This window comes from Camellia sinensis, chromosome 9 (genome assembly GCF_055761805.1).
Source record: "Camellia sinensis isolate YWXY chromosome 9, ASM5576180v1, whole genome shotgun sequence".
NCBI lineage: Eukaryota > Viridiplantae > Streptophyta > Magnoliopsida > Ericales > Theaceae > Camellia > Camellia sinensis.
The window spans coordinates 22,488,539-22,501,927 of NC_138969.1; the positions used below are offsets into that span (position 1 = coordinate 22,488,539).

At 34.5% G+C, this 13,389-nt stretch overlaps 1 protein-coding gene across 2 annotated transcripts; it reads right to left on the minus strand.

Moving 5' to 3' along the window:
• Window positions 1–247: 247 nt before the first annotated feature.
• LOC114291592 (ADP-ribosylation factor GTPase-activating protein AGD12) lies at window positions 248–10,647 on the minus strand. 2 transcript variants are annotated; one of them, XR_014339433.1, is made up of 11 exons: window positions 10,395–10,647; window positions 9,813–9,906; window positions 8,132–8,213; window positions 6,043–6,118; window positions 5,209–5,372; window positions 4,668–4,809; window positions 2,858–2,974; window positions 2,247–2,342; window positions 788–1,069; window positions 563–618; window positions 478–527 (listed from the first exon to the last, which is right to left on the minus strand). XR_014339433.1 is itself a non-coding variant. In XM_082886289.1 (10 exons), the coding sequence occupies exons 2-9, from the start codon at window positions 9,850–9,852 to the stop codon at window positions 788–790; spliced, it is 999 nt and encodes a 332-aa protein (XP_082742415.1). In that variant the 5' UTR covers window positions 9,853–9,906; window positions 10,395–10,647; the 3' UTR covers window positions 248–618. The 2 variants fall into 2 exon arrangements, 1 of the variants encoding a protein (XP_082742415.1); XM_082886289.1 differs by having other exon boundaries at window positions 248–618.
• Between the last annotated feature and the right edge of the window lie 2,742 nt (window positions 10,648–13,389).

A 13,389-nucleotide genomic window follows, 5' to 3' on the forward strand; every position in this document is an offset into this window, starting at 1 on the left:
TGTCAATTATATAGAAACGTACCTAGAATTAAATAAGATTTAAAAATATTTCTATCATTCATGTGAGATATTAAAAATATTCCTTTATTAACAAAGGTAAATTTCTTTATTCCTCAAAACATTGTAAAAGATAATTCAAATATCAGACAAAAATCCTACACCGTCATCTTTGTTCGCTATCCTTGTTCTATAAAAATAGAGAGTAAAAAATCCATATAACATAGATGATAACAACCATCGAGCATGATGAACTCAATCCAAAAACAATCATAAATCTTTCCAACAGAACATAACAATCGTTACATCAGAATTCTCACAATGAGCTTTATTTTGGCTTTGGCTAAATAAACCAAAAACAAAAGATAAATTCAACTAAAAATTCTAAAAATGTAAACTTTCCCACTAAAATAAAAATAAAAAAATTAACAATTACCAAATACATCAATTTTTTTATATTCTAAAACAACAAAAAAGCAATTGTCAAACCCCACCAGAAACAGCTATTAAACAACCCATAGGAATGGGATCCAACACAGAAACAATAAACCTCAAAAATGGTTTCCAGTTAACAAGATGAAAATCCACTCGAGTTCATCAATGAAGCACATTCTCAAATCCCTAAAAAGAAGAAGAAAAAAGAGTAATGAAAATTTAGAAATTGGAAAATTTATGAATAAATACAAAGAAAAGCAGTGTATGCCACAACTCCATACACACAATTCGTACAACATTAGGGTTTTATTTTTAAATGGAAAATGGGAGGGGGAGAAATTATTTATATACACACCTATTGCTCAAGAGGAATCCACTCTAGTTCTAGATCTAATTCTCCAGATTCCACATTCTGAAGCTTCAATGACACATCCTGTTTCACCTTGCCATCGATTATGTTGACGGTGCTATCCTCTTTGAGGGCATTGTCATTTGATTTCAGCCATTTCCCAATCTGCATGTTTCCAAACATTCCAGCATCTCCAAATGCCATTGCAGAGGTTATCATTGGTTGGATATCGATCTCAGCTTGTCCCATAATATCGTCGGCTGAAAATGTGTCATGATCATATACTTCCTGCAGCGAGGAAAGATCCAAAAGCTAGATGAAACATTATGATCATAGCATTTTTAAGGTTAAAAAAAATTGATTTATTGATCAAGGGATTTGTATGCTTCAAAAACCAGAAAGATTAAATTTATTTATTTATGTATTTGATAAACATGAAATTGTTCATTCATTCATTCATCTATATTTTATCAATTTAAAATACAAAAAATGAGCTTGAAACTAAATCTACTCAAAAGAACATAACGATTACATGACATACAAACCCTGGAATTGTTAGAAAGAACAAATATATATATATATATAGAGAGAGAGAGAGCTTCCAAGTTAACGCAGAAGTGCAATCTGGAATCATTTACAGCAGTTATGTGAGGAAGTCAATCTGTGTGATTGTTTTATTTTAATGGAACTGTTTTCTACACAACAAATTTTTCGTTTTTTTAGGGTAAGGTGACCAGAAATTTTGTGACTGTCCATCAAATACAGCTTCAATTTTAAGGCCGAGGCAAGCCACTAGACACAGTGGATGAGGATGAGCATTGTGATGGTCTTGTCATAATTTTCTTCTGGTTTCTAGGAGGCGGCTTTAGGGATTTTTGTAAGGTAGACATTTTTTTATTATCAATCAATAGAAAATAAATTGCAATATTATGAGAATTGCATCAAATTGAAAATTCAACATACAACCATAAATGTACAACAAATCCAACAAACATAAGAAATACCTAAAACAAATACAAGGGACACAATGATGGACAAAATCGAACCTCTAACCTTTTAGTGATATGCATGGACTCATGGCCAACCCAGCTAACTTCGTATATACAAAAAAATAAAAAATGAGGTTTAGGGTGTTCAAAATATTTTACAATAGTGCAAATACCTTCCAACAACATATACTATTATTAGTATTAATATTTTGTCAGGGTATTCAATTGAATACCATCAGTTATTTGTGCCGCTGCCCCTGCTGGTTTCTAAACAATAAGAGCAAACACTAAGAATGTGGGTACAATTTTTGCACATACTTCTTGGTACTGTTTGAAACCAGGTAGCATGCCATGTCTTATCATTGGTGAAGCATTGAAGCATCAAAGACATTGTAATTATTATAAAAGAAAAGGGAAAAGGAAAGAAGGAAAAATGACTTATAATAATGAAGATTTCCTTGAAAAGATAGGCTTACCAGTTTTACGGGGCCAAAGTTCTGAGGAACAGAAAGCATGAGTTCCTCATTCCATACTGGATTCAAGTTGCTTCTTATTATGCCTGTTTGGACTTTCTAATAACAGTAACACAAATTTTTCAGAAATGAGAAGAAACCTCATATATTTCTACAGAAAAAAATTAAATCTTTAAAACATCAAACAAAGGTCCATGTATAAGATGCTACCAAACGAGAAGTACCCTTAGCAGGGGTTTGAACAGCCATTGAACCAAGTATACATTTTTAAGTACTCAATAGAGAACTAAAAGAAATAAGATGGCAACCCTTTAGGAGTAGTGAAAAAATATATGAATTTATTTAATTTAACTAAATGCATAACCCTTGATAGAGCTAAAAGGAGGAAAACGATTCATGTAACCGATCCCGCTTGATTGAGACATAAGGCTTAGTTTAGTTTGGTTTACTTTACTTATGAATTATTACTCTTTCAGTTTTATTTTTTGGCAATGTGCTAAAATCCAGAATTGAAATCTGAACATATAAGCAAGATTTACAGGTATGAACTGTAGACCTTGTCCATGCCCATAAGGTTCAGCCCTGAGGATAAAACAAAAGTGAGAGTGACTGACCTGCTGTCCAAGAGTCAGGACAACGTAAGGATCACTTGACAGCATATCTCTGACTGCTAAATTTATGCCTTTTAATACTTTGACCTTCAACATTCCAATAAATTCCACCATGCCTTCCTGTCATCAGTTTCAACATAAGCTTTGGTTATTTAAACCATATTGTGTTGATTATGTTGCAAAAATTCACTGATACAGTTGAACGTCAGTGCGGGTTGGTTGACTTGTATACCTAATTATATGTAGTGTGAGGTGGGTGGTAGTGTTAAAAAAGTAGCAAAAGAGATTCTTGATGAATTTAAAGGAAGTGGGCCACCATCTGAAAAACTAGGTGGTGGAAAGAACTTCATAATATTCTCCTAAGTAAGCAAAATAAAATAAAATAAAAATTTCTTACAAAACTTTCCAAACATGTTGGAATAATGAAAGTTTTGAAAGATACAAAATAGCAAAACTAAAGCTAAGCGAGCAGTTACAAGAACAGTTAGACAAGTAACTTAGAAAGCTAAGCAAGCAGTTGATTTCAATGAATCCTTTATTTATAGGAAATAAAACACTCCAGGAGAGAGGCTCTGGCCGGGTAGCACCATCATTGTCAATATAGACGAAGAGCAAAGGCAGCTTGAAGTCATAATTGGATTTACAATGAATAATTATGCAGTGCAGTGATTCACTGATATATCTACTGGTTGGATCATTAATGCTTCCGTTATTGTTCTCTTTTCTTTTTTATTTTCTCCTTCAAAAGTTCATCCATTCAAGTATTCACTTTTATACAAGTACCCATAAGATACACATGCTGCTACTGTAATGGTTTTACTTTGCTCCTCAGCTTATGTGATTGTTTCAAACACTTCAAGTGTCACAAAACAGTAAAATACATCTCCTTAACAGATTAATATTGTGAAGTTATTTGTAGTCAAAATTTGATGGCTGATTTTTGTAGAATAGAAAGTTCACATATAATGAAATAAGTCATTCCACTGTCACACGAGATGAATGTATATGTTACCAAACCAAGCCTTAAGTCCCATCAAATGAGGTCGGCTACATGAATCCTTCTTTTCCACGCGGCTCTATCAAAGGCTATTCCATTAGTCAAATTAATTCGATCCATATCTCTATTTACAACGCTAGCCAATGTTAATCTAGGCCTATCCGGTCCCCTAACAATTCCATCTACTGTCACTGCATTGCATCTCTTCACTACTGCCTCTGTTGGTCTCCGTTGAATATGACCAAACCATCTCAATCGATTTTCTCTCAACTTATCTTCTATTGGTGCTACTCCTACCCATTCCCGAATACACTCATTCCTAATTCTGTCTTGTCTAGTCTTGCCACATATTTTAGGTGCTGATGATTCATTTTTTTATACCTGTTAAGATGTTGGTGACCCATATTACTAAAGGTTATTTTGGTATATTCATCTTCTTTAATGGTGCCATATTTATTTTATTCAAATGAGGGTAAAATGGTCAATTTATAAGGCAATGTAGCCAACCATTAACATTCTCAAACTGCAGTTAACAATAGGGGAGGGCCTGCAAACTTTTAAAACAAGGAGCTCCTGCTACCTGAAGGCTAAACCTCAAGAAAGGTTGGTGCAATTTAGCCAAGAAAACAAACAAACAGACCAAAACCAATAAATTAATAAGACCTAGAATATATTTGCAGGAGAAATACTTGAAACAGCAAGGGCTATAGTATGCATTTGATCTAAATACTCAGCATACATTGCTAAATTAGGCATCAACCATGTTTATCAAACTTCATTCCCACAATTTGAATTAAAAGAGGTCAAAAAAATTACCAATTTCTGTGATGAACTTGAACTAAAAGTATCCATAATCTTTCTGGATAAACTTGCTTTGAGAGAGTTCTTCTTGGAATTGGAAGGAATTGACGAGATCCGCAAGCTAGGTTTCAAAAATTCTTGCAGTTCATACTTAGATCTACAAAACAGAATAAAATAAAATAAAATAAAAAATGAAATGGTACAAATACCAATATCAAGACCCTGTCTACGACCCATAGATCATCGGCCAAATGACACTAACCATTCATGAATTCAAATTCCATTTCTGGTTATGCAATCATCACAATCAAGTCCAAGATTTGAAGAGGACGGAATTTAAATAGGAAACACAAGACAGTTTATCTAGTTGATTGAAAGGCAAGTACAAAATGTCTAGTTACATTGACCAGTATGAATATCAAGTCAATATTTAGCCAGCTGGTGACAAACTAATGAAGTTTGAATCAAGTGGGAGATGAAGAATTCAGAAATTTGAAGATAACCACGAGCATTAGGACAATACACGGCTAAAAATACCTTTAAATTTTCATCTAACCTGATAAACTTTGCACGCTCCTCATGACCAGACTCTGGCCCGGGTTTAGTGTATCCTTGAGGAATAAAAGCCTCATAGATGGAATTAGCAGAAGCATTTCCTCCAACCTCAATCATTGCATCAATTTCATCATCAGACCACTCATCTAATGTCACAGACAACACCTGCACAGTTAAAGTTAATGTTGCTCAGAGAATTACATTCAACCTTGTATTCAATTCCCACTTCATTCTATATTCCAACATACGAAACATACCATTAGAGCATATAATTTCCAAGTGACTATTGTAGTCCAGAATCATTTATTTTCTAATTTTTGAGAGAGTTGTTGAGTCTAAGGCATTTAGACTTAGTGTTCTACATGTTCATCGATTGAGCTAGGTGCTCGGAGGATCGTGTTAGCGCAGTTTCTAACATGGACTAACGGAGATTTGGAGGTACGCAGAAGATTGGACAGGCATGGATAGTAGATTAGACTACAGAATTGCTCGGTATTAAAGTAGGTAGGATCTCTGTGTGTGCGGGGTTGCTTATCTTTATCTGCATAGTTTAATTGCTTAATTAAATTGGTAAAACCCGGTAAATCTGCTGAATTAAAAGACTCATATTCAACTTGAACTGAAAAATAATATAGGCTATTCTGCACACCTCGACTGAAAAACTATTTTTAAAACTTTGTCACCTCAAAACAGACATATTTCCATAATAAAAATAAATAAATAATCATACATGTTCCTATGCGTAAAGAACAACTTGAGAAGTGTTCCTGTCAATAATTCTTTATTTTTCTCTAGAGAGGGCAGAAGAGGAATCTGAGCAGAGCAGAGCAATTACCTTCGAGATATGGGTACCAAGGCTTCTGTGTACACCACAACATTTTAAGCATATAAACACCCCAATATTGGCTGACCTGAAAATGCAATGTACAACTGATTCTTAAACATTCATGTAAAATATATATACAAGCCAAAGCATATTCTCTATGCATATCACTTCATGTCAAATCCTTTTGCTCAAAACCAGGGAAAGATATGTTTGAGACAACAACAGATGTGACATATAGCGCCAATATCTATCCTGAGAGGGTGGTGTCTGGCTCTGTGATTGGCTTCTGTGCAAGTAGAAGAACTGCTTATTGAATAACGTAAAAAAGAGGCTCAATCACAAGCCCTGATGCCTGTTTGAATGCAATTTCACTTGCATCACCTCCTATAGCTTTTATGCTGATCTCAACTACATCAAATGTTTCCTTTACTTTTTATTTTATTTATAAAAAATAATAAATAAATAAATAAACAAACAAACTTTTTCAGCAACAATAAATGTTCTTGGTTACATGGATGCATCGATGATTATTGAACTCAATTATATGTTTCTCCCAAGTCAGAAACCTCGCCAGGAAATCTATCTTCCTTCTGCATCATTCCATTAGTTTCCAAATAAGAAAATGTCTTCTATGGCCAATCTCCTAACCAGTTCCCAATAGCCTTTTTTCAGGTTACACTTACTGCTCGATCAGTCCATTACAAAGTAGTATAATATAACTTGTAGGTTTTTGTGGGTACTTGTATCAAGCTCAATACGTGGCAAGCCCTACAGGTGCCACATCACCAAAACCCCACCCACGTGGCAGACCAATAAGGCACCACGTCGGGCACGTCGTATGTTTGATACATGGCAAGCCCTATGGGCGCCATGTGCCAAGGCAACCAAGACTATATGCTTAGCCTAAGCGGGAGCATATATACAAGCCCAAATATATCTAGATATGAAGAGCCCTGCAACAGGCAGCACCATGGCCCCACAGGGCCCATGGTCCTTCATACCTCGCTCCGAGACCAAACAACAATACAATCAGCCCCCGGTTCACTTGGACTTGGATTGATAAACACTGGCTCTCCTAAACATTAAAATAAGCCCACGGCCCATTCTCCTACTTGGTCGCTTAGAAGCGAGCCTCTCTCCTAAACATTGAGATAAGCCCGCGGCCCATTCTCTTACTTGGTCGCCTGGAAGCGAGCCCTTGGCTCTCCTAAACACTAAGGTGGGCCCTAGCCCATTCACCTACTTGGATGCCTGGGTTGGGAGCAAGACCCAGGCACTACTGCTCGGGATCATCAGAGGATACTGGACTGGCGGCTGAGGTCATGGGATCGTCGAGATGGTTGTCTTCTTGCTAAGACAACTCCATCTCGACCAGGCTTGAAGGAAAGGCAACAATGACCTTACGTTCATGTCATCCGATGCATATACGAAACATTACTTTCCGCCTGCCATGAAACGTTGCTCTCTGCCTACCGTCAAGCCACAGACGGCAGAAGGGCTTATATCACTCCTGGCAGAGTTGAGGAGAACGAACCACCTGTCCAACAGTTTGCTTGGGCTCCAATACTCCTGTGGCCTATATAACGTATCGTATATGCAGCAAGAAACAACAACAATACAACCAAGTCTCATGCTTAAACACCCTCTTTTACTTTACATTAGTGTTCAAGGTCTATCACTGCCAACCTCTCCCTCTCCAAGCTTGCCTTGATCTCCTCCTCTCCACCTCCGGTGATCTCAGGCTATTGAAGTGCCCGCCATCTTCCCGAACTACCTCTAACGGCACCTCTCACTCACAGTTTTGTATCACTCTTCCTTCACAGTAAACAAATGCTTTGCAATCTTGTTAAATAATTTACTCAACCAGGCAACACAATCAGTCATAAACATTCAAGCCTCCTATGGAATAAGAGGTCTAAAGCAGTCTCTAAAATTATATCACAATAAAAAAGGGATACAACTTAAGCCAAAAACATCAAGAAAATCAAATATGGCCAGAAAAGTTCAGCCGTAGCACCAATGAAGATAAGATACTATCATTAACAGGAATATCCTTGCAACATAGAGAATCTAAGTGTGTCAAGGAATTGAAACTTACGCCCACTTGGGGTCTGGAGCACCACAATCAGCACAAGAACGATTGTCACTTTGAACCAATAGGTCTTTTAATCTTCTTCTACCTGCATGAGTAACATCCATATATTCATTTAACAAACTTCTAATGTGCTACAAAAAATGTAAGAGTTGGAAAGGAGGTAGAGGAATATCATAGAAAGTCATGAATTACCTTGTTCATAAAATTAACAATCACACTGACACATAAGTATTTGGAAAAAAAATCACATGTAATAGTATGCCAATATTTTGGATGTGAAAATACATTCCATAAGATTCACGGTACATACATTTGCACAAAAAAAGAAAACAAACGGGAGGAGAAACTATATTGTGATACTTAGTTGTTCGAATCGAAATTCTCATTCCTTTTTTTCCTCCCTCCATACCTTAGAATATCAGTCATATCAACAGCATGCAGAGGAACTTCAACTCACTTCCTCGTGATATTTGGTTTTTTTTTTTTTTTTTTTTTTTCATAATAGGAAATTGGAATTTGGCCTTTCCCATAGTGTACCTTCAAATGGAATTAATAATGCTAGAATCTAGATGTGCAGTAAAGCTTCCTTCTTTTTTTTCTTTTCTTTTTTTCTTTTTTTCCTTTCTTTTTTGGTGGGCTATTGAAAGGAGTAGGGACCATTGCTCAGTGTAATGGAAAGCATGGGCTGTCAAGCATAAAGAGTCCGGTCCACGTCTTGTGCAGTCACTTCAGCATTATAGTGGAGAGCACTCAAACCTGAAGAGTCAGGTTTGAGTCTGGGTCAGCCACTTTCTAAAATAACGCCAATGATGAGGATTACACCCAGAATACCCTCCCAACACCCACATATATTTTTTTGACAAAACACCCACATATATGAGACCAACATTGAGTAATAGCATTTCTCATGTCAGTAATAAGTGGGTTAACATAAGGCAAAGCATCTTTAAATCATTACAGAATTGCAAAATTCAGGCTACCGCAATAACATTCTTGGAGTAAACTGAGGCATTTGCTTCCACTTCTGGTGTAAAAGGTAAAAGAAAAATAAGTCTAAGTGAATAATAATAAAATTAGTGCAGGGAGAAAAACGAAAATAGGATCCAACACTTGTAAAACAAGATTCATTATTTCCCCCACAGCTTTACAAACTGTTTCCACATTATTATGATCTTAGTCATTGGCTCCTCATAAATTACAATCTAAAAACATATAATGTTTTTCATTTGTGTTCAAGTGATATGCATCCCAAGTGTCGAAAGTGTGTCCGGTTCTAAAATATTTAAAAATTAACAAGACATGTTTGGAAATGTGTCTGAAGAGACAAATTATTCGGTGCTCTTGGGGCACCTCATGCGATGCTCCACACAACTCAGAGACAACCTGTCAATGGTTCCCACTTGTGTGTCCCAAATTTTGTGGGCTCCAATAACAGGGGCCACTTATTGTGATTATGTGTCACAGCATATGTGGTGCATACAAAGCACTCAATAATTTTCTGTCCAGGGAATGTCAACACAAATACTGCATCTTTTTAGAAGTTCCCGTGCTACTTAGCCTTCCTCATAATATCTCCCCATCAAATTTTACATAAAATGCAAAACAATAACAATGAATTCTACAATTACAAAATGATCAAACTATATTAATCAATTTCTATTCTCAGTTCCGTAAATTAGCATACCTGAGGATGGCCTCCCTATCCCCGCTGGAGGTCTACTCATTGCTCCGTTTAAAATCCAGAATCATCCAACAAAACTTGTCTTTAATTTAACGGTCTACATACCCACCAAAAATAAAAATAAAAAAAGAAAATCAGTTATAGTGTAAAGCTAATCACTAATCAAGAAACCCAATGAAATATCTTCAAAAAGAAACCTAACTACCTACTTCAAATATTTGAAATGCAGGGTTTCTACAAAATCAAAAACATAACACAGAAGATCAAACTTGACCAATGCCTCTAAATTAAGCTTAAAAACATATAATCAAAAAATCATTCAAGACACAATTACATACCCATTAAGCATCAAGAGGAAGAAAACTAATCAAAACACAATGATGAATCGCAAGGGCACGAGTCAAATAACATCAGGGACATAATTAATCATCAAATGCTTCAGAGCAATTAAAGGAATCTAATCGTTAGCAAAGGCCACAGATCAATGAAATTAACCATTAAATTCAATAAAAATCGAACAAGGGAAAGAAATTCATCAAATCAAGCAGAAATGAATGAAATATCTGCACATGTCGTTGAATTCACCTGATAATTGAACAAATCTGAATCTTCGGCTTCCGATCAAAGACAGAGAGAGAGAGAGAGAGAGAGAGAGAGAGAGAATTTGGTTCTTCAAATTGCCAGGTGGTGGAGTGAGAGGGCAAAAGAAGAGAGAGAGAAGAGAGAGGAGACGGTGGCGAGGTTTCACATCATGATTGATTCCAAGGTCCGTTCGGTTTGATTTTAACGATAATTTCAATTTTTTACTTATTGTTTTTGTTTTCAACGATAAAATAATGTTTTCAACGATAAAATAAAATTGAGTATATGGTGTGGTTTGGGAAGTCGGTAAAGTTTGTAGTTTTTTAATTTTATAAATTATTTTAGTTTGGGGTTAAAACGTTTGGTTTAGGAAGGATTTTTAAATTTTTTAATTTTTTTGATTTTTTTTTAGAGAAATAATGTAATGATTATGGGTTGAATATTATATTTTATTTTATTGGGCTAAAAAATCTTTTTTTTTTTGTAACTATTTTAGCTAAAAAACTCAAAAAGCCTGTTCCCAAACAAAGGCTATGTATGATGTGATATTTATGTGAGATATTTAGTAAAATATTTAATATTTTAAACGTTTTTTAATAAAATTGTATATAGATTTATTTTGATAATTAAGAAAAAATATTTATTAATTTATTGATTTATTTAAATTATATTATTTCTATTTTTTTCGCATTTAAAAATAAAAATAAAAAAGCCAAAAATTTTGATTTTTTTCTTCTATTTTTCAAAACAGGCCATAAATGTATATATAGGTCTCGTTGGGCAATATCATTTTTTAGTCAAAAAGTCAAAAAATCACTAAAAAAATAAAAAAATCAACAATCTATACCAAAAAATCAAAGTTTTCATTTTTTCTCTACTTTTTACACATGTTTTCGTAAAAAATAAAAAAATCATCTCAAACATACTTTTTTTTTATATCATATTTTAACTAAAAATTCAAAAAATTACTAAAAAAATATATTCTCAATCGAGGCCTTAAAATAGAAAGTCGTTATTGCCACTCTACCTTACTTTAAATACATTTTTTTTTTGTCATTATTATTAGAAGTGGTCATACGTTGGGTTGGGTAGACAAGGGTGCGTGCATGCGGTTTGAGTGATTTGAGAGCAAAATTATTAATTGAATGACGGTTTGATAAATTAACGGATTAACAAATCACGATTTTGGAGGGATTGGCGACTTGAAGAATATTCTAACCAATTATTAAATATTTGTATAATATATAACACTAATTTGTATAATATTTTTTATATATATAATACAAACTAATTTCACATAATATGTTTCGTATATATAACTATTAATTTGTAACAAATTTTACTTCTTAAATTTCTCTCAAACTCATTTTTATTTTGATATTTCATTAGAGATTTAAAATATATATGTATTAACTATAGCGGAGTGAAACGATTTCAAAGGCGGATTATAAATTTTAAAATTTAATTCGCAATTAGCGAATAAAGCAGTGTGGATTGATGCGGATCAATATTGTTTTAGCGGATTGGACAGTATTTTAAACAGCCTTAGTCGGCACTACATAATAAAGGACTTTGTGTTTGTCTAAACCCAACCTAGCCTTAACATCGGGCCTCTAGATCTGCACACACTCTGTCCAACAAAAATATATAAATCCCAAGTCTACCCATTGAGCTATATGTTAAAAAAAAATCATAATTAAATTCAATCACACATCATATTTCTTAAATAAATATATTAATATAATTATAAATTAAAGAATTTTGTGTATTAATTAAACAATTTCTTAAATAAATTCAATCATACATACCACAAATGTGAGTTTTAATCAAATCAACAAATATAATTAATTAATTTAATAGCGTTGCGGACCAGACTGAGTTAAAAGTATAAATTTCAAGCTCCGCCTATTAATATATCGAGTTGAAAATATTGGTCCAAGCTAGTCTTATGGGCTAAAACAACATTCTCAAGCCCTAAAAAAATAAAACTGGGTTAGGCAGGGTTAACAAGCCGATACCCATCCTTACTTATTATACATAGAAGAGAGTGTATTTGAAACAAAGTGAAATGAATTATATATATAAAAAAAAGAGTGTATTTTGAAAAAAATGAAGTAGAAATAACGACTCCCTTAAAATATTCTTATTCTTCATTGTTAATTATGTTGGAATTTTGATTTTTTATAGGCTTATTTTGAGCCAACTTTGAGTCCAAAATTGAGTGCGTCCCACACGTCTTTTGGGGTGGGTTCAAAAAGGTAACGTGTTCCTTGACGCATGGTAAGTCACACAGTGAAAATGGTTCGTCAAAACCATTTATGAGTAAATGGGAGCATGACGTCGTTTTCGGGTTCGTGGAATAGACATTTCAAGAAATAAAATGTGGGTTTCCTTGAAATGGATTCTCCCACAAGCTCTTTAAGAGAGGTTGTGTATGTATATAAGCTCTAGGTGGCAACACTTGGATTGGACCCCAAGGGGCATCCCAAGTTTGTAGAAGGGAGGAGTTATGGACAATGTGAACCTTAGCCCAAACCACCACACATACGCGCCGCCCGTTGAGCTTTTCTGGGCGCGGGTGTGGGTTGTGGGTCGGGTCGGTTCCAATATTAATTTTTTGGACAAAATTAATTTGAATTTTTTCAAATTCTTGCAAGAAATTATTTGAATTTGAATTCAAATTTTTGTCCAAAAATTATGCCTCTTCCAAATCCCACAACAAATTCAAATTTCGAACAGTTTCAAACTGTTTTTATAGGTTTAAAACTGCCCAAACAGATTCAAAACTGGCCAGCAATTTCCAACAGATCTAAAAACTGCTTGTACCTGTTCAGTTTGAAATTGAATCTGTTCGGTTTGAAAGTGCACCTGTTTGGACAGATTGTTTGGTCACCAATCTACTATAAATACCAGGCTTTTCCAGCAGTTTGACACATTTTGATCATCCAGAAAAATTCTATTCCCATCCTATTTTGCTATTTCTTTGCATAATTCTTCA